The sequence below is a fragment of the Harpia harpyja genome, chromosome 3 (genome assembly GCF_026419915.1).
Source record: "Harpia harpyja isolate bHarHar1 chromosome 3, bHarHar1 primary haplotype, whole genome shotgun sequence".
NCBI lineage: Eukaryota > Metazoa > Chordata > Aves > Accipitriformes > Accipitridae > Harpia > Harpia harpyja.
Genome location: NC_068942.1, coordinates 44,895,125 through 44,916,418, shown reverse-complemented (window position 1 = coordinate 44,916,418; position 21,294 = coordinate 44,895,125). Strand labels below are relative to the sequence as shown.

General features: G+C 43.9%; 1 protein-coding gene across 5 annotated transcripts in view; it reads right to left on the bottom strand.

Moving 5' to 3' along the window:
• Positions 1-21,294, bottom strand: part of ACTN1 (actinin alpha 1) — a 93,128-nt gene that overhangs the window by 23,751 nt on the left and 48,083 nt on the right. For 3 of the 5 annotated variants that reach the window (XM_052782374.1, XM_052782372.1, XM_052782370.1), the window contains exons 3-8: positions 19,599-19,718; positions 12,169-12,255; positions 11,491-11,578; positions 10,458-10,536; positions 4,066-4,147; positions 2,354-2,439 (exon numbers count right to left, since the gene is read on the bottom strand). In XM_052782374.1, coding sequence (XP_052638334.1) covers positions 2,354-2,439; positions 4,066-4,147; positions 10,458-10,536; positions 11,491-11,578; positions 12,169-12,255; positions 19,599-19,718 — 542 coding nt within the window. Of the gene's footprint in view, positions 1-929; positions 1,016-2,353; positions 2,440-4,065; positions 4,148-10,457; positions 10,537-11,490; positions 11,579-12,168; positions 12,256-19,598; positions 19,719-21,294 lie in introns of all 5 variants that reach the window. The other 2 variants (XM_052782373.1, XM_052782371.1) reach the window with 1 other exon arrangement.

Sequence of the window (21,294 nt, the reverse complement as noted above, 5' to 3'; positions counted from 1 at the left end):
TCTGTTCGTAACATGAAGAATGCAGTCTTCAACTTCAGATTTTATTGTTCCAAAGCCTACAATCTGAAATTAGCAGTGATCTTGCGGAAAGGCTGCAGCTCAGCCAGGCTATGGCATGGGAGGAAAGCATGGATGTTTTTATTCTATTCAAAGGATTGCAGGGAAATTGCTGTTTTGGAGGAAGTTTGCCCAAAGGCAAACTGTGACTATATGGTTCCTCTGAGGACAAATGTCCCGATGCCAGACCAAAAGACTCTGGAGTAAAGAGGAAGCAGAGGAAGAAGGACTGAAGTTATGGAAATGGGCAAAGCAAAGAGAAATAAAACATATAGGTGGTTTGGGAAACAGAGGACAATAACCAGGAAGAAGCAAGGAATGGAGAAGTGCGTGAGTTTGGGAAAGCTCAAGTCCTGGTAGGAATGGACTTTGTGGCTGGAGCACAAAAGTGCTATGTAACCAGCACACAGATGATTGAGCCCAGGAAAAGACCACTGACCTAGCAGGGGCTGAGTGTGGAAGGCAGGATGGCAGCTCAGGGAGGAGGCTGTGATTTCCTGGAGTAGGCTGATTTGATTGCGGTATTTCTGGAGGCGCACCACCTGGCCAGGATGATGCCCACTAGTCACTGAAAGGGTACTGACTCTGTCAGAGCAGACATTCATTCATCTTTCAATGCCAGCTTTACCAAATGCTGTCTCCACCACTGGGGTATGAAACTGGAGGGAAGGAGCAGCTCAAGTCTGTCTGAAAGGACATTTACATCACTTCTCCAGTAAGACTACAGATGGCACATCCAAATGCATCGCTGGATGCATTGGGCTTCCCTGGAAATGCCCTGGGGCAGATGGGGGTCTGGCGCATTCCTCGGTGGAGAGGAGCGGTGGGCAGGGCGGGGAGAGGGGAGGGGGTTGTTAGCGGTAAAGTCTCACCTTCTGCGCCCCTGAGAAGGCGTGGTAGTAACATGAGACATAGGTCATTATGGCCTTCTCATCCGGCCTTAGCGTGCCTATAATATCTGTGCAGAGAAGGAAAAGAGGTTGAAAGGATAAAGTAAGAAGCAGCACATAGAATAAAACAAAACAGTCATGGGTGGCGTGAGAGAGGGGGAGAAAACTTCCCATCATGCATTGCAGGACAGGCCAAACAGATTTCCATGCGGAGAGCTGGGAATTCGGATCAGAAGGTGGCTAGCAGTGTTGGCTTGTGGCTCAAAGCGGCAGCCCTCCCTCTCACCCCCCCCAATCCAGGGTGATCCTGAGCTGAGGTTCTGGGCTCTGCACCTTCACAGCTGTGGTCTGGGGGCCTTGCCCAAGTATGCAAATAGGCTGTTTGGAGGTTTGAACGCCCTGTGCTCAAGGCCCTTCTGTACGCTGAGGAGCTAGAGATCAGAGCCTTCCTACGCAGTGCACTTCCTACACAGTATCTGCTCTGCTGCAACATGCACTGCCTGTTCTTATGGCACTGAAGTACAGGCGCCTGCTTGGTTTTGGTGAGAGATATTTACAAGGTTTCACCTACAAAATGTTTTCCTTGAGTGACTCCATTACCAACAGGAAAATGGCTAAGCCAGACACAGCAAGGACTCAATTGCCTGATTTCCAGCATGGTGGGTGAGAAAAGAGGAAAAAAAGAAACAAATGAACAAAACCAGGCATCTAGGTCATGACAAGCAATGCTGTTTGCAAAATTACCACGGATGTACTTGTTGGACATGCTTTCTAAGCCCCAGGTGAACTGGGACTGGGTTTGTGGCACAACTTGAGAAAGCAGCAGGTTCAGACCTTGAAGCAAGGGTGCGGGAACCTGCAGCATACGTAACGTAAAAGAAAAAGCTTTGGGTATTCATTGAACCCTTCATAAAACCACTAAGTCAGCTCTGTTTCTCCACCTTTGAAAAAGAAAAAAAAGAAAAAGTGAATAGGTATCAGCATTGTTTCCAGTGGGGGCAGGCTGCAGTGTCCTGCTGAGCAGAGCATCTATGTGTTGGTCTCCACCTCTGTGAGACCAAGCATCCTAGCTCAGATTTCCGAGGAACAGGGGGTGTAGGTCCTCAGCTGTCAGTGCAGCAGTTCAGAAGGCAAATGGAGAAGGCAAAGCTCCCCACTCCTTTGGATGTGTGTGTGTGCCAAGGTGCTGGTATATGTGTCACTGACTATAGGGAAATGGGACTCCTGGCTCCCTGGCCCCACGTATTATGTCTGGGGCACCACTTTGAACCAACAGCCAACTCTACCAAGAGCATAATAATAAAGATGCCCGTAGCTAGAGAGGAGAGAGAGAAAGAAAAAAAGGTTTGGACATTAGCAACGGCACCAGGTGTGCTCTGTGGAGGGAGCTTGGGATCCTGCGATACCTTCTGGGCTCCTGAGAAGGCGTGGTAGAAGCTAGAAACATAGGTCATGATGGCTTTCTCGTCAGGACGGGCAGTTCCAACAATGTCTGTCAAAAAAAACCTCACGTTAAGAGCATAATCAACTGATGTAAGGAAAGCAAAGGAGAGGGAGAACCACAACTGTCCAGGAGGCCTGCTGGGGTATATGCTTGTCATAGCAACTTCACAGGGCTTCCCAGCATTCCCCAGAAGATGTGTCTCTCTCAGAAGCCAGGATCACCCTCCTGGTTCCCCTCCCTCATGATAAAATTGCTTCCAGGGTCTGGCCAGGCTAATGCAGCCATATGTCAGCATGTCTTGTGTCACAGCAGTTCCCCATCCTGAGAACATTACTGTGAATGGTGGGTTGAATCAATCCAAACTGGCAGCAGGTTGACATGGCTTTTATAGACGTATTATACTGCAATTCCGCCATGCAGTTCTTCAGGAAAGATCCTTTCTCCCTTCCTTTCCATGCCCCTGTCCTCCATTTCAACACAATCATGGCTTGAATTTCAAAAGGTCCTTTCATTAGTTTCAGGGGAAACTCAACACCTCCAGAGATCAGAATTAATGGTGTGGAGGAATGCACATTAGCTCCACTCCATGAGGGAGGAGAGTGATCAGGAAAGAGCAACGGGAGGTCCTGCAAGGGGCTCTCTTTATCATTGCTAGCTTTGCTGAGATCAGAAGCTAGATCCGCTTATTTTGGAGGTGGCTTTGTTTCCTACAGAATGGCAAGAAGCACTTGAATCTAATCCAGAAACCTCATGATTTTTTGTGACCTCAGCATGATGAATGCAGGGAAAGCAAGACTCATCCCCGGGGATGGGAAATACTACTTAAGAATATGAACATCCTAGTTACCCAAATACAGGTTTACTGGGTTCAGCTGCCCTATCCCCACCTTTCCTCCTTGTTCCTCTCACTCCCTTATTTAACAAAAGCCTTTAACTGCTTCTCCTGTCCAAACCAAGCCTGAAATACAGCTTCTACCATTGAAACCAGCTGGCTTCAGGCAAACAGCCAACAACCAGTGAACTATTTCAGGCTGTTATTTGTACTCCAGAGTTACAGTCTTCTAAGTCTATTGCCAAGCTGGTCCTGACAAGGCTCTGAAAAGTAATCCTTGCTGTCCCAGTGGCCTCAGGAAAGCAGTCACGGTCAGTAGCAAAAGCACCTCTGAACAACATGGATCTCTGCCTTGGTCTCCAGACCCAGTCGGTGAGGGATCTTCATGCCCAACACTTCTGAGTAGTCAAGAAGCAGCAGTTTATAATACTGATATCATGCCCCCAAAAGAAAGACTGCCAGAAAGAGCCCAGAAAAAAAATTCTGGAGCAAAAGGAACACAGTCCTACACCATGCATTAACTCAGTATTAAGCCTGATTCTTGAAAGGGAACACTTCAGTCAGCAGTGGACATAGCCAGGTGTTACTCATCTCTGCCTAGTGTATCAACGCCAGGTTAAGATCTCCACACCAGACTCGGAAGACTGAGGGGCACAGGAGGAAGAGGGAAGCAGAACATGTGATCCATTATTCCACTGTAACTTTTTCCCTATACGTTTAGTATGTGGTGACGGAGGGAGCATTCAGAGGTTACTGAATTCTTGTACAATACAAGTCCACCTAGAAGAAGTGGGAAATTTCTTGAGAAAAAGCAAGTTAAAAGCCACTGTGTTCTACTTTACCTTCTGCATCCAGCATCTTGGGAATATCCAGATATTTCTCAGCCACATCAAAAGCTGTGTTTAGATTAGTGAGAGGATCATCCTGGGAAAGAAACAGAGCCAGAGCATCAGCATCAACTTGTAGTAAGGTATACAGCATTTCTCTCATAACAGGGCTATTGTGCTTGGTTTGGTTCAGGTAACTGTGCTGTCCAGACAAAATTATGTGTGAATCCTCATGTAGCAGGATGAAATAATTAGCTTCCTTTTGAAAGCAGAGCCTGGAGACTCCTGATATGATAATTAACATATAATCTATGCACTTGCAACAAGAAGGAATAATACGTTTTGTCTTGAACCTAGTTTAAAGTAAAATTAGCTTCACATCATACTGATAGTAAACGGCCATATCTCACATTTACAGCTCATGCTTGTATTAGGTTTGCAATTTCCATTTTAAAGAACTGCAGAGCAGTGTATCTGTTAGAACATCTAAGCAATACTAAAATAGTAACAACATCTGCAACGGGTGCTGTCCTTAGCTAGTGTACAGTTTGTTGAACACCAGTTGAGTGGGAGGAAGAGAAATGTTTTAACAAATCTCTACAAAATAAATATATATAAAAGTACCCATTTTGTCTGAGTATTGCTTTTCCTCCTAGGTGCTGCACAGGACTTGTCATTTCCTTACTACATTTCTATTCCTCTATATATAAAACTTCTGATGTGGCAGGATGCACTTCAGATACAGAAATCAATACACAGTAATCAAACCCTAAACAAAGTTAAATGTGATTTATCATCATGAGTCATATCACAAAGGTAACTAGATTTTAAAGAGCCACACAAGAGAATATGAAACACAGATGTCACTGGAAATGAAAGACCTCTGCAAATTGTTTCCAGCATTCAAACATAATGATCAACAACAAGACACCAACCAATGTGTATGAGACCCTCATACAAGCCTGATTCCTATATTCCTGTGTATCCATGATACTTAGTTATTCCGAAGGATTGATCCACTTCATGGGTGACAAATGACATTTGCACTATCAGTTTCTACTGTTGAGACAGGTGGCTTTTGCTGGAGGAAAGATTGTGCATAAACTGCTAGTGTTTAGTCACCTTGTTTGCTAAGCGTCTTTTGGGAGACAGAAAGGATGGGGTGGTACTCTCCATATTGTCATTTGTGCCACTCACACTGAGATCCACCTTCAAAATTAGCAAACAAGGAGTATAATTCACCTTCTTTCTAGAGTGACATCCATGTTCTGTTTCTTTTCTATTTGAGATCACATGCCTTTGCTTATTGCATTGACTTGGAAGATTAAGCTGTGCCTGAACTCTAATAAACAGGCAGTTTCCTTTGAACACACCCAGCACGAAAGATGAAGCTAGGCAGGCTTGGGCAGACAGGGTATGGGCATGCAGAAAAGTTCCTTTATGGCACTGGTCATTATGTAGCCCTCGGATTACAGTCTTCATGAAACTAGGAAACTGAGCTATTCTGAAAAGCAGTTTTCTGCAGCATTTCCCTAGGAATTAATGCATGTATTAGGCTGGCATCCCATATCAGCATCATATTCCTTTGGGTGAATGTCTCCAGTAGACAGTAATGTTTCACCTACCAAAGTAAACCACACACAGAGGCCATCAAAACAGACACGACCAGTGATCCTTATTTAGTCCACTGGGACAAGTCAATATTAAGCAAGGAAGTGTTGCATGGCCACACTGTGACGAAACCAGCAGCTGTCAAACATGGTAACAGGCCCCCATCTCAGTGTCAAATGGTACTTTATCCCCATATAATACACTTTCAATGGAGACTACGTAAGCTATATCTATATCTACTTCTTCAGAGTTTAGCAGCAGCGCAGGCAGGGGATTTTTACTGTCCTCCAGTCACATGGAACCACCCTATGCCATGGAATTAGAGGCTAGTACCATTTCAACTTCAGCCTACTTGTCTCCTGTGCCTGCTGTGGAGAAACTTCTATGAACCCAAGTGTAACCAAAAGCCTTATTTGAGGAGGTAAGACTAGCTGGTATATAACATACCTTGTTCACTATGTGTAGACAGGGCCTTAGCTCCATTTAGGAAGGAAAAGTAACAGCCTTTCTTTCACTCAAGTGCAGGAGCATCCAGAAATGCCAAGTGGCAGCTCCCTTGCCAGTTTTCCGCTAGCCCATGTGCCATTTTCTGCTTCTGTAGAAATGCCACCACTGTGTACCAAATTTCAGCCTATGCTGACCATGACCACTATGGCATTGCTAACGCCCTGATAGAGTGTTTAGTATTAACACAGACCCTTCCTTAGCACAGACTGATCTGAAGGAGCTGCCTGAAGATCTGTCAGCCTCTCCTGGAGGAAAGGGAGGAGCAAAGTCACTGCAGATAGCTTTCCTATCAGTTTCCAAGTAACAACACCAGTAGCAATGTTGCCAAAGGTTAAAAAGAAATTTTAAGCTGGAAGTTGGGAGAGGTTTCCTGATGGGAAAACTTACTAGGCTTGGGCACTCCCAAAGGAAGCGCTGTAAGTCTTAACATGCGGGAAACTGGAGACTCACCTAGATGAAGCCAGCAGACTTCTACTTTGTATGTAAGACAGATATGTGATCACATAGTCTCCTGGGGAATGAAGCTAAAGATAGGGCTACTGAAAGCAAGATACCTAAGTCCAAGACTAGCTCCAAGATGAGCAGAGAGCTAAACCCGAGTAAGACCCTGTTCCCTGTGGGAAAATCTCCACCCCTCATGGACAACGGAGCTGCTCATCACAAAGGTGATGCTTCTTTGTGCAAGAGATGGGGTTTCCCTGGGGGCTTGTCCAAGACTACAACAGGGTCTTGAGCCCTATGAAATTCCTCCAAAATCCACTGCTTTCAGTTTCATCCCATCGTTCACCAGTTAATCATTATTTCAAATCACCTCTTTCAGTTGACTCCCATGAAAATGGATAAACTAGTAAAGACTGGCCTGGCAGCTCCAAGCCTCGCAGTACAGCGCAGCAGCACCACAGCTGCAGCCATGCTTTAGGGACCCAAAGGCAGCAGAGCAAACAAAAGCCAAGTCACCTGTCCCCTGATTCCTTCCACAGCTGAAACACATACCCCAGAAGAGCACTGACCCAGACGAGGTTCTGCAGAGGTGCCTCAGTTCCCACTCTGCTTACGTGAACACAGAAATGGCAGAGACATGAAAAGGAGCAATGGCTTGCCAGGCTCTAGCTGGGCCAACCGCGAGGAAAGCTATAGTTTTACTATGGAAGAATTACCTTGTTTTAAGGTAATTATATCTGCCAGTGGCAGACAGCAAACCTGCCCTAAACAGATGCCCACCTGGCACGTTCTCTGCTTTTGCTGATTAAAGACTACCACAGCTCCTCCTCTTTCACCACAACCCTAACTCACACAGGGAGTCTTCTTCTCTCCTCCTCCAGCTATTTCCAAGTCCTTGCAGCACACAAGGTTGCCATGGCAATTATTGCAGTGTGACATAAAAAAAATCTTCTATTAACTAGCAATCAGGAAAGGAGATAGAGGGGGAGGAAAATCAAGAGAGCAAGCACTTACTATATCTGCCAGAGTTGAAGACACTAGGAAAGAAATCCAAAACTCATGTTTTCAGTGATATCTGTAATAAATGCATCCAACATGGCAGTAGACATACCACATTTCTATATGCATTGCAGTATATGAGTCTGGAGCCATCAGTCAACCATTGTACTTGATAAAAAGATCTTAGAAGTGGCTAACAGTTGAGCTACAGTCAGGGGTAAAAGGAGGAAGGGAAACCTCATCTTCTGCATATCCCTCACATGCAGACCATGAGCTGAATCTTGAGATCTTATCTACAGTGAGCTGAACAATAGCAGACAGACCTGCACTGAATAGAAACCATCTAACCTAATAACTAGCTGTGGTGTCAGGGAATCAGACACCAAGCTGGGTGGACTTGCACATTTTATTTTGGGGCCTGGACTATAGAAACCACTTCAGCTAGGCAGTGCATGTAGGCAGAAAAGAATTGTGCTTGCTTCACTGATATAGCTAGACTAGGAAAAATAGCTAGGAACATAAAGTCGGTACAAAACGGTGCTGACAACAGAAGTTGCTAGCTTTTGGGAAGAAGACATGCAGCTACACTGGTTACCTTTTGCTAGCATACACTGCCAATACAGGCTCTGTAGCATAGACACAGCCTCTGTGAAAGAGCTGAAAACACTAAAACTGCACAAGAATGCTGCCCAAACAGGAGGTACAATGCAGACATCCTGGCAACTTGGACTGATGTTCACCCCTCCATCTTATACATATGTGTTTGTGTGTGTGTACACGGAAACACACACAACATCGCCAAAGGCACACACAACTGAGATGCCATTAATCACTCCCTAGAGTTGGAAGAGACCTGGAAGTGGAGCTCTAATCTACTATCCACTGTGATGGCTGCTTCTCAGCAGCCTTTTCTCATGTCTTTCTCTGCAAGGTAAGTCCCCTGCAGGTCCAGGGATGATTTAAAATGCTGGGGTTGGTTGGTTGGTTTGTTTTTGAGGGAAAGGGGAGGGGGGATGTAGGCTCCAAGGAGAAGGGCAAGAATCAGTTGAATTGAGCCAAAGGGAGGAGAAAGAAGCGATAAAGGAAGAAACAAGTGACAGATATAGTCCAGGCAAATACTGTGTTTAGGAAGGTGCCATGTTTATACATTCTACAAATGGGTTTCAAAGATCTAGCATAAAAAAGGCAACTTTCCTTCAGCACACATCAACTGCCAGAACTAAAGGCTAGGCTCTGAGCTAAGTTCTTCCCAGCTATTTGCTCAAGACTTCAGCTCTGGTAGAGTTCTCAAACATGCATTTAATCTCATGCCTTTAGAGTAATTGAGGCAGAACAACAATAGAAAGGATACAGAAAGAGTCAGAAGACTGCAGGAGGGCAGAGGGAACCTGATGAAGGATGGGATCAAAGGCAAGTGGAGAACAAGAGATGCTGGCTCTCTTTAACCTTACTCCAAGGAGGACAAATCCCTTCCCATCTACACTGATTTTGGCTAGAACAATCACCCTCTCTTTCACCTTAAAAAGCCTGCAGGCAATATGACCAAATAACTTACTTTCCCTCACTCTCATTTCGCTCGGGTTTGGCTTAGGGCTTTGTTGATAACAGAGAGCACTGTAGCATTTACCCAGCTGGGTTTGTCAGATGCACATTGCTTAGCTGCTTTTATTCTCCCAAGATCAGGCACTGAAAATGTAGCTCTAATAATTCCTTTTTTTATTGCTGCTGTTAATGTAAACAGGTACAGTCTCTCCCCACTGTTTATTCATCATGTGCTGACTTCAGACACTAAAAGTGATCAGATAATTTAATTGACTGCTCTGCAAGACAGTAAAGATCTAAAAGGTTACTGAAAAGCAGATCAGGCATCGTACAATTCATTGCTTCAAGGATGCAGCTAATTGTCTATTTGCACAGTGATCCAAGAGCCCAGGTTTATTAGTGATGGTCTTCTATGTTTATTTCCCTAGCTAACATCGAGCACACGTGCACTTTATAACACCCAGCCCGTGAGATCAGATGGTCAAACTTTTTGTGTATTAGCCCCAGTAATGACACACGAATTATGCTCTTGGTGACATTTCACTCCACATGTGCACAGATATAGTGAAACTGGATCTCTGCAGACTGCAGGAATGCCAGTAGGATGAGAACCCAGTTTGGTCTTCCATCGCCCTGCTGGGTGAAGACACTTGCTGGCAGCACAAACCACTGAATGCCTATTCTCATCATCCACTCAGCAATCTTGTCTCCAAGACACACAGGAAGCAAACTTTGGAGCAGCTAAATATCATGTTACCAGTGGCAATTTTTAAAGTAAAATTGAGTGTTATGGCAATTGCTTTTCTGGCACCCGATACCTACATGCCAGGAGAAGCCCAGTACTGCAGATGGTTCAGTGCTAAGCTGCAAGCATGTGACAAGTGTCCAGTGAGGGCACATAGACCCCTCAATGAGCTTTTGCATTTGAACACCAGGTAACCGGTTTCTATCCAACTCTCTGCAGAAGTGTTAAGTCTGACTTGACTTGCTAGTCTGTGACATTAGCACAGAACTAGTCTCACATTTGTTGTTACTGAATTTGCCAGCTTTTGCTCATCAGCTGGGATTGGGGCACGTGTGTCTCTCATAAGGCAGTCTGAAAGCAGGGAAAGTCAAGCAGAAAGCTCATTAAGTTCATGCTTCACTAAGAAGCCTGAATGTACTGATTCATCCCTCCTTCCTTCCCCCCAGTCCTGCAACTGCCAGCTTGTACTGAAGTTCTCCAATTATGTTTATCAGGCTAATTCTTCTCTCTCTTTACTTCCAAGGAGCCAAGCATCTGGTTTGACAAACAAATTGAGTTGTACCTTTCGTAGCTTCCCGTAGTCGATGAGCTCTGGACGGTGTCTATGAATTAAAGCGCAGAAACCAAGGCCGTCCTTCCAACTACAAGAGAGACAGAAGAGAGCACAATGAACAGTGCTCAGCCAGGGAGAGACACAGTGACAGGCATGAGCATGAGGGAAGGCACCAAGACAGCAGGATGACTAATTCTGGTTTAGTTTCTAGCTAACAGTGCTTCTGTGAGTGTTGGGAAGGAGACATGTCTTGTACCTGCATGAGACTGCAATAAAGATTTCTTTCAATCCCTACAAAAATCCCCTGTGATTAGGACTTGCCCTTTGCATCGCCACCTCCTTTTTGCCAGTTCTCTGTGCTGAACTCTGCGCATGTCCTGTGGAGCATACAAGGACAGGTGTAGAGCTCAGGGTTAAAAAAAGGTGTAGATACAAGCCCTAAAGGAGAAACAAGTGCATTCCATAGGGAAAAGGTAGATGCCCATAGCTAACTCCACTATAGTACTGACTAGCGTGGATGGCACTTAAGCTCTCAGAAAAGTGCTTTACATTTATATGGTTCATACAGCTCTTCAAGATGTGCTGGAAAAAGCACTATTATGCAGAATCTTCACTGGAACATCTGCCAATTTGGAAACATTAAGAGCAGAGCAAGAAAACCTCTCACCCCTTCCCAACTTTGCCATACTACAAAGCTTCTGGTGCAGCCTAATTTCATGGCTCCTAGAGTGTTCTGAGTTTTCACAGACCAAAAGCTGTCTTGCTTAGCCCATGGCACATATGCTGCTCTCAGAAGACTTAATGTTCTGAAGAACTTTATGAAAGCAGCAGTTGTAACCAGAATGAGGATTTGGGCTGTAGGTACTTGGATCCTCTTATAACCTCTGCCTTTAATTTCATAGGTGTCTCTCTAGACTACACTGTTACTGTCTAACATGCACCTGCATTGCCTTGGTAGGTCTGTCAGGAACATTTCTGAATATGCCAAGAGACATATGAAAGTAACACAGATTGTAAAACTAAGTTCTTGCCTGTAACTCACCTGATATGGAAGTTCTGGATGTTTACATTTTTGTAGGGGGCTGTCTTCCTCTGACACCATAACAAAAGTCCTTCTTTAGCAGATGTCTCTAGAGAAAGAAAGAAAACACCCCAATTAACTTGTTTTCTTAGAAAGCAGGAGTTTCTGAAGCATATGCTAGCAAAACATCACCAACTCCTCTTTGGTACAGACTGCCCTGCATTGTGCTTTATTTAATTTCACTTGCCAGAAAATTCCTTGTTTGGAAGAGTCTACTGGGATAGTTTTGTTACTAATATTTTCTTAATGAGGTTCTGTAATAAGGAGGTAGCTTTTTGGGATTAGAGAGGAGAATTTTGTAGGACTTGTAAAAGATACATCCATTTTCAGTGCTAGTCACTGAATCAGCCTGCAAGAAATGCAATAGATTCCAACATCAAAGTTGGCTTTCAGGCTTAGCCATCGTTTTGAGCTGCTCTTAACATCTCTTACAAGAAGAGGATGTGAAAAACTCTTCTCAGTATACCTGAACCTGGCCAGAAATGTCAGTGAGATGACAGGGCAGCTTGGGAAGGGTAGCTCCCTAGGATCTTCCAGTGACTCACCTAAGAGCACATTCTGGGCTTTTTAAGTGGCAAAGCCATTTAGTTACCCCAGTTGTTCATTGTTGAGCAGTGGCTGGAAAGAACTAAGATTTACCTTCAACTGAGATATCTTGAATGGCAAAACGAAGGATGATGGTCCAGATCATTCCAAGAGTCATTTTAACATTGCCATCCACGATTTCTATGGAAAAAAGGTAGAAAGAGAAGACACAGAAGGCATCAAATAGCAAGTGGAAATCCTAGTAAAACAGGAGCATTGGGGAGCACTCCCTTTTGCAGAGGGGAGAACTGAAATTCCAGCTGAAAACTGTTCTTCCCTGCCTCCCCAGATGTTCTGCTGATACAGCACAGTCTTGCCCAGTAGTACCCTGTAATCAGACTGGTTCTTTTCCAGTATAATACTGAGCATAAAACAGACACCGATGATCCAAAAAACCAGGAATAACTACCAATTTAGATCAGTGTAATTTCCCACAGGGGTCTAGAAACACCTTCATAGGTTTAATTCCAATCACTTAGAAGTCATATAAGCCAAACTGGGAAAAAGAAAAGCCTTCCTCTCTTACTCTGATATGTCTACTCCAAGTCACTTATATAACTGCCCCAGCGTAATTATATCAGAAAAACCAGTGATACTTCCCATGCAGATAAGCTCTGACAGCTGGTTTTGTCGTGTCACCAAGAAAACCAAGAAACATCAACATTTTAATTTCAAACAAGCCTAAATATGCCAGACTGCCTCTATAGGACTTCTTTCAGTCATATAATTGCCAAAAGACACAACAGAGCATTCCTCAAAGTAAATGCATCCTGCTTGAAGAGGAAGCAAAGACTCATGCTGACCAGCCCATAACATAAACTAAGATGTTAAGCAGATTGTGCTTTATTGCTCATTGGACTCCGCAATATATATCAGCAAGGGTCAACAACTTGAAGTTTTTAGAAAGCGACTGCTTGTTTGTGTGAGGTATAATCTGTTTAGGATGGGGGATCAGCGTTCTGGGGGGAGGTGCTGGGGGGGATGCTGGCCCAGAAAGAGGCTTCCACCACGTATAGATTAGTGCCAAACAGTCCAAATGGTGAGCAGCTGTGTCTCAAGTGCTGATCCTCAGCATCTACAAAAATTCTGCACAGACTATATATATACTTTATAAAATTTACAGCCTTCACTTTTTTGGATAGTGAAACTAGCTGAGCTGCCTTCTCCTACTCATTCTCTGGCAGGTTCCTGCATGGCAGAAAGATCTTTCACAAACAACTGACAAGTTACGAGACTATTTCCAGGAAGAAAAGGGTTAGAATTAACCTACTGTTTGCATGTAGAATAATTCAAGTCCTAACAAGGCTGCCAGAAACCATTTTTGTACTGCTGTAGACACCTCTGTGCCACTGCTTCCACAAAGCTGCCCAGGAGGAACACATCACACTCTGGGGCAAGTGGAAATTTGCAGTATAGACAACTACCACCTATCTGGATCCTGTCACAAAAGTAACAAAATTTGAAATTTTCCTTTTAAGCCATTAAGAAAAGTTTTTCCTCTTATGAAAAATTTTCAAAATGTGAACCTCAGTATAGTAAAAAACAACAGACAAGTAGCACACACCCAAAACACATTGTTTCAGAAACTGTGATTTAGCAATACATGTAGTACAACTTCCAGTGTAAGTCAGAAGGATAATCTCCACTGTGCTTTGACATACATCTGCCTTAGGGATTTACAGGTTTAAAAGATAGAAAACAAGACATGTCACCTTGTTCTACTGTAGTAAACCGCTGTGTCCACTCCCTTCTGCACTTAAGAACACACACAGATATCTTGGTGGGGCACCAGTTTGCCCAGAATTAAATAGCCAACAACTTTTCACTGCAGTACAAAAGAACTACAGTTACTGTTGCTGGCATGAAAAAAACTATGTTTGTCTGTTGACAGTTTTCTCACAAATGAATTTTTTACAGGTATTTTGGGGTCAGGGGTTGTCCGCTAGGCTGATGTATAAAAATGTCATGTGATGGCAAGTATATTCAGTTCTGCACTTTTTGCATTCTTTACGCCTCCAATAAAGCACCACAATCAACTTAAAGGAAAATGCTTACTATTGTTACAAATACCTGAGATACTACAGCTAAAATATAAAAGAAACCATCTGTGTTTTCAGCTTGTTTGTTTTATTCATGGGATAGATCTTTGTGAGGATTTTCAAAAAGCAAAAAACCCCAATGCTTGTAAAAACCACAGCAGTTGGCAGGAGGACCCTAGGATATATTTAAGATCTGAAACTAAATTGAGCTCTTTATTTTAATGGACTAGATTAAAATCTGATGGCAATACTTCAATGTTGAAAATGCTTTATGAACACTAATAAATCAATCAGTGAGCTGAAACAGGTAATTAATATTACTGTTCCATGGATTTTAATTGGAAATAAAGGTCAAGATACTTACATAAAACCAGATGGCGTTAAGTTGCTAATGGCATTAGAACTCAGCACTATGCTCTGGTCATGTTCTCAAATTCCAGTTTTATAAAGTTAGCTGGTGGAGTTAAGGTGGAAAGCATCTCTTCTCCCCAGCCCTGTTCATTGCATTACTCATTTAAAAGGGAAGATGTGTGCTCCCTGCTCCCATGTCTGATTCTTCCTTAGCAGTGCACCAAAGCAAAGCTGCTCTGGAAGAAGCCCAGAATATTTCCACCACTTCATCTCTACATATCATTTTACTTTTTCTTGAGACAGAGAAAACCCACCACCTACCAAGCAGATACTGATGTCAGTGAGATTAGTGAGTGACCCATCCCAGGATGCAGATTTAACCAACAATACCATCCCCAGTACTTTTCTCTTTTTTTTTTTTTCTTTTAAATATAGTTGACAAAAGCATTATTTGTTAGAAGTGGGCAAGCATTTTTCATTTCTAGAGCTAAAAAAATTCTCCTGGCAACCTGGTTACAAAGTCAGCCAGACTGATCAGAAAGACCATATGCTCTTTGGCCCTCACTCACTCGGTTTTCCACCCCTGCATTCCCCAATGCCAACCTCCTTTTCCTTTAGGATCCCTTCAGCTGCTGTCAGTCTCTTTCTAACATAGTGGAACGTAGCCAAGAAACAAAAGTAAAAAACATGGTTGCAAAACAGGTTTGCATGAAGCCTTCTGCTTCCTGGTGATGAAGATAAAGAAACTCCACAGGTACTGTTAAAAAGTTGAACGTTAACACTACAAAGCTAGAACAATCTGATCTTTAATTAAAGATACTGTAGGTTTGCTCCCCACTGATATAATTAAGGCTTAGTAATGTGAAAGCAGTTCACATATTAAAAGGCTAATAATCAGACAGTATCTTCTGCCTGACTGTGCTTTCCAAGTGCTCTTCCCAGGCAGGACCTCTGCAACTGTTGTCTGCACTTCTTCCACTACCAGCAGCTGTTACATGAACAGCAGCAGCAAGTGCAGGTTATTAATGTGATTTACATTCAACTTGGGGGTGGATCAGTTGCTGGTTAAAGCTAGTGAGGCATCTGCATCCACTGGAAAGAAATTTTTTGCACCGGTGAATATGCTTCCACCCAGCTCCCATTATTGTAACAAATACCATGAACAAAATATGCAAAAACTACAGTACTCTCATCCATTTGTTTGACAGCCAATTAAGGGCCTGACAAATATTCAGTCCTTAGGAGCAAGACGGACTGGCTACATAGATGTGGCTTTTAAAATGCCACCACCTTTTTTAAATGCATGAACTAATTTTGAAAAATGCAAAAATGATTAAGCTTACTTTTCTACCCTGGCCTGGGTAGTTAGAAGCAGAATCAACACTACAGAAACTGTTATCCCCGCTAGCTACTTCTGAGTTGCCCATGAGAGCACAGCCTCTGGTTACCCCATGGAGAGAAGGAGTTGCAGGGGATGAACAACTGGCAGGATAGCGTTAAGATCTGGGAATTGGAGACATAGAGCAGCAGTGGTGACATAAAATAAAGGCTGCTCTGCATTTTGTCTATCCTAACAAAAGCCAAACAAAGCAAGACAAGCATCCATGCCCCTGTCTTCAGAAAGCATGTTGCTAATGATGGTCCAGCCATATTTAGGACAGATGGCTGGCATTGTTGATGGGGGTGTACATCTCAACTCCCTAATTGTGCGTGGGCAGGAGATAGGGACAAATATAATGCTATGTTTCACTCACTGATGTGCAGAGACCTTATTTTCACCCTCTTTCCACTGTCAAATGTATGCTTGCTCTGCCTGATGCTTCAGTAGATGTTTTGCTCAGATGGGACTTCTGCAATTGTTGAAATCTCTAAGCTTTATTTCTCCTTTCACTTGCACAGGTGAGAATAGGGAACAGCTCATCCAAAGTTATCTTTATGCTGAACTGAGCCACATCTGCCTAAGCAGCAACTTTCTATGCAGATTAGAGGTGCAAATAAAACAGTCTTAGGGTCACATACTTGACCTATTCAATCTGTTACATCCCAGGAGCATTTGACACCAGTATGGAATCTATTACAGCAAAAGAAGGCTTCTGAGGTGTCAGATGACAGTGAGATTTAAAAGCAGATGAAAAACTATTTAGAAGCTGCACCATGCTAGAGCCTTCCTTGATACAGATTTACACAGATCTGCTCTATGCCACAGCTGCTTTGATCCTGTGGATGCTGGCTAACATGGAATATATCCTGCACTCATGCTGTGTGTAGGAAGTTGTCTTCAACTCTGGTTCTTGTTCACTGGGACACGGCTGCAGAGCTTGGCTTGTAAACAGCAGAGAGGGATCTTTATTTGATGAAATGCGAGATAAATGCCATGAAAACATTTTTGCTGGCTCTAACTCTGATTAAACACAAGGTTTCACAAGGCTTAAGCCGACCTGAGGATCTCCTTGGGATTCTTTCTGAAGTTTATCTTTTAACCACAAAAAATAATAATAAAGTCAGGACATTGATGTCCAATGCCATTTGTCTAACGTATACAGAGAACCACAGCTGGGCTGCAGATGCTTCACACAGAACCCTGCTGCCCAGCAGATACCCAGAGATGGAGCAAGCCACCTCAAGGTGAGGAGTGCTGCCCTAGCCAGTACCACCACGCTGCTGCTGGATGGTGGTTTTCTCCTCTGGGAGAAAAGCCACCTGCAAAACTTCCTAGATCAGTCCAACCTGCCTGAGGCATTTACAACTCATTTTCTTGGTGCGGTGTTATGACTGCCTCATCAGCTTTTATCTTCTACTTTGCTGCTGCATGATGTCTTCTTAAAGTCTGAAAGTAAGCCCTTAAAATTCATGCTCTAGAAAGGTTTATAATCCCTTCCATGGATAAAGTTACTGCTGTGCTGTTCAAAGTAAATGTCCATTTTCATAGCTGATGTATAATTTACTGTACACCAAGCACCTGAATGGACCAGGCAGAAGCCCCTGAAGCAGGTTATGTTTCAGGGTGACAACCAGAGTGGCTTGGGCTCGGTCTGGGTGCACGGGCAGGTGTGGGGCTAGGGGAGCCCAAGCTGTGATCACACTTACATGGCCTGAGCTGGCATCACAGCATGGGCCCAAGCACCCTGTATAAAAATCAAAGCTAACCTTGGTCCAAACTTCAGTGCCATGCTACCTTTGGTAGTATAAAGAAACTCATATGGGTTCACCATGTAGCTGCATGGGCCCCAGGACAAAGGAGAGCCAGGAACATTTGGCAGGGAAGGTCAGGATCACCATTCAGACTGATATAAATCATGGCTTCTGTCACAAAATGGCCACCTCACAGCCTGTTTCTGAACAGGGTAACTGCTATGAATCCATACTGAATAACTGGGCCCTGGAGATCTTTGGTCACAGACTATTTTACTTGCAAATGATTTCTATGTGCTGTGAGGGTACAGTCACAGCTGATTCAGGAGCAGAAATCAAAAAAGAAAAATCCAGTGGAAGGAGAGGAGAAGGCAAACTAGTGCCAGGGAGAGCAGAACCAGGGAAAAAAAAAGGGAATAGAGCAAGGAAGATAGGGTCCCATATAGATATGGACTACTGTATCAGACACTGCATGCACCAGTCTTTTTAGTAAGGGCACAAAATGACCTTAGATATGCATTTGTGCTACATAAACAGTACTCAGGGCCAGCAACTGCCTCAGGTTGCTCATGTGGGAAAAGCTGAGAAAATTGAAAAGTTTTGCAGGCAAAATATCAATATCATTGAGCCATTCACCCCTTGCATTTTGCTCTTAAATACCAAACCCAGTGAATAAGTGTCTGCAAAGTCCCTGGACACTAGTTTCAAATTGTTCCAAAGTCTCCATAAAGTTAAAGCAGCACGTTGGGGTAAAGATCTCCGTAAGGCAAACATAAGCACCTGCAGCGGCTGAGGTATTCTGCCTGATCTGACACAGAACAAGTGGACCACAGGATGGGCACATGTCTTGGAGATGTCCCCAGAGCATGCCTGAAAGGCCAAAATTGGGGACAGCATGCCAACACTGCTCTGACCTCCTGGGCTAAGAACAGGCAGGGCTCAGTCCTGCAGTCCCATGACTCTCCCATAGGAGGAATGCTCATCCAGGACTGTATCATGGGTTCATTTCCTGGCTCTGTCATGAGTTGCCTTGAAGAAACCACATATTTCCATCTGTAAGATGGAGATAACAACCTCCCTCATTTTCCGTGGTCACTGTAAAGACAAACCTAGAAATACCACAGAAGCAGAGTGTCTCCACAGCAGTGACAACATGAGTCCCTAGGCAGGACTCACACACAGGTCCAGAGCAGAGGAACACAAGTGTCATGGCAACACAGTCTGGCTAAGATGACAAGTCGTTAAGGTTTATAAAAGAGCAAATTATCTTACTAACTTACAAGCCCTTCTGGGTCTCGGGTGACATATCTGCAAAACACCCACCATCTTTGCTAAAAAGACAAAAATCCTACACAACTCCCTGCTGTCTGCATGATCTGCCAGTTCATCTTGAGGGTATCCCTGGTGCTGTCTACAATGGTTTCTACACAACAATACACAGGCTTCCAGCCAGAGCACCCAGCTTTCTGGGATGCACAACAAGAAGCCCAGAAGCTCTGAAAATTGGAGCCTCTGGCATCCTTGACCTGTTCTGGGGCCTGCACTTGGATTTGACCCATGGCATGTCCTACAGCAATAGGGGATTTTTCGCAGCAGCTCTGCAACAAGCTAAATACAAGCAGCTGCTATGCTTCAGTTGAGACTTTTCTTCATTCAAGAAAGAAACATCTCAATTAATTTGTTTCTACTGCTGCTCAATGTTTTCCTTAACTCATGAGAACCAGGAGAAAAATAGGTGGACCTGACCAATAAGCCCAAGTGGGAATCAGGTTTGGCAGCTTGGTGTGAAAGTAGGATTTAATTCCAGAGTAAAGGCCTAATATATCCCCTTTTTCCTCCACAGCTTATTCTACAAGGGCATCGTAGGGCTAGGAAGGCGCAAAGAGAAATGACATGCAGCCGTGAGAGAAAGGCAACGGCTAAGCAGAGATTGGGCCCAGACAAATCAGCTGGTTTCTTTACCTTCTGCTCCAATAGATACTAGTTTGACTCCTTTGCTGGCAATGAAATCCAAGGCCTTGTTCACATTGGAGATCTTGTGCACTCGCATTTTGCCTCTTTCAGGCTTAGCTAAACGTTCACCTATTAAGAAAAAAGGGAAAAAAAGAGTATTAGATAACAATTCTGACCCCTTTCTTCCCTGGTGGGTGTTTCCCTACACTGGTGGCTCCTGCTGCTCAGCCAGGCAGAGGGTAGACCTCCCTGCATCCTTTCTTGACAGTGAATGCAGGACAGCCACACTCACCGTTAAGTACCCCGAGAAAGAATCAGACAGAAAAGTATCTTTTTGTTGCAGATAATTTAATAACAGAGGAACTATCAGCACTGAGTCCTTTCCACAGCAGGTTTGTATCAGAGGTGAAAAAGTCCTTCAAAACCACACTGACCCAGGCAGTGGAACTAACCTCTGTACCATTAACCTCAGATAACGATGCCTGGAAATGGCACAAACTTCCCTCCTTCACAAAGACAGGTGAGGAGCATCCCTCCAGCATTTACAACACCCAATTTACAAAGCAAAAGTCTCCTTCTTGGAACTCCCTACAGTCAAATATGAGGCTGATCCTGTATCCTGCCTTTTCTTTTCCCTAGCCAGGATACAGACCTCCTACCTCTCTAGTCTCTTCACTGAATGGCCACAACTGCCTGCATCAGGAAATAAAATCACTTATTTGGCAAGTGCCTTTATAACTGTAAGGACTGTCATCTCAACTCATTTCCATTACATGTTTGATGTATTTCTAACTCCATGCAATGGTGTGCACAGTGATATGCATTTTAAATGTTTATAATGAGGCAGAGAGAGGTAAGCAGCCTAGCTCTGAGGTAAGAGCAGGTAAATCTCTGACAGAAATGAGTCTTAGGGCAAACACCAGCTCCTGACTGGAACAAAGCTGGAAGATTTGGAAAAGCACTTTCTTGACCTTATTTATTTGAAAGGGTTGCATTTAAATGCAGTCATGCCTTTCTTGACAGGCTGCCTGCAACTATGCTCACAGCCTACTTTTACTAACACTAACCCAACACACAGAGTAAAGAAATTAAAGCTTGGGCAGGCAAGTGGACTGTCAAAGGAACCTCTGCTAGAAATAGAATTAGATGGGACATCAGGAACCACCTGTTGTCCTGGTTTCAGCTGGGATAGAGTTAATCTTCTATTAGCTGGTATAATGTTGGGTTTTGAATTTAGTATGAGAACAATGTTGATAACACACTGATGTTTTCAGTTGTTGCTAAGTAGTGTTTATACCAAGTCAAGGATTTTTCAGCTTCTCATGCCCAGCCAGCAAGAAGGCTGGAGGGGCACAACAAGCTGGGAGGGGACACAGCCAGGACAGCTGACCCAAACTGGCCAAAGGGGTATTCCATACCATGTGACATCATGCCCAGTATATAAACTGGGGGGAGTTGGCTGGCGGGGGCGGATCGCTGCTCAGGAACTAACTGGGCATCAGTCAGCGAGTGGTGAGCAATTGCATTGTGCATCACTTGTTTTGTATATTCCAATCCTTTTATTACTATTATTGTCATTTTATTAAAATTATTGTTTTCTTCCTTTCTGTCCTATTAAACTGTTCTTATCTCAGCCCATGAGTTTTACTCCCCCCCCCCCCCTTCTCTCCCCATCCCACTGGGTGGGGGGGAAGCAAGTGAGCAG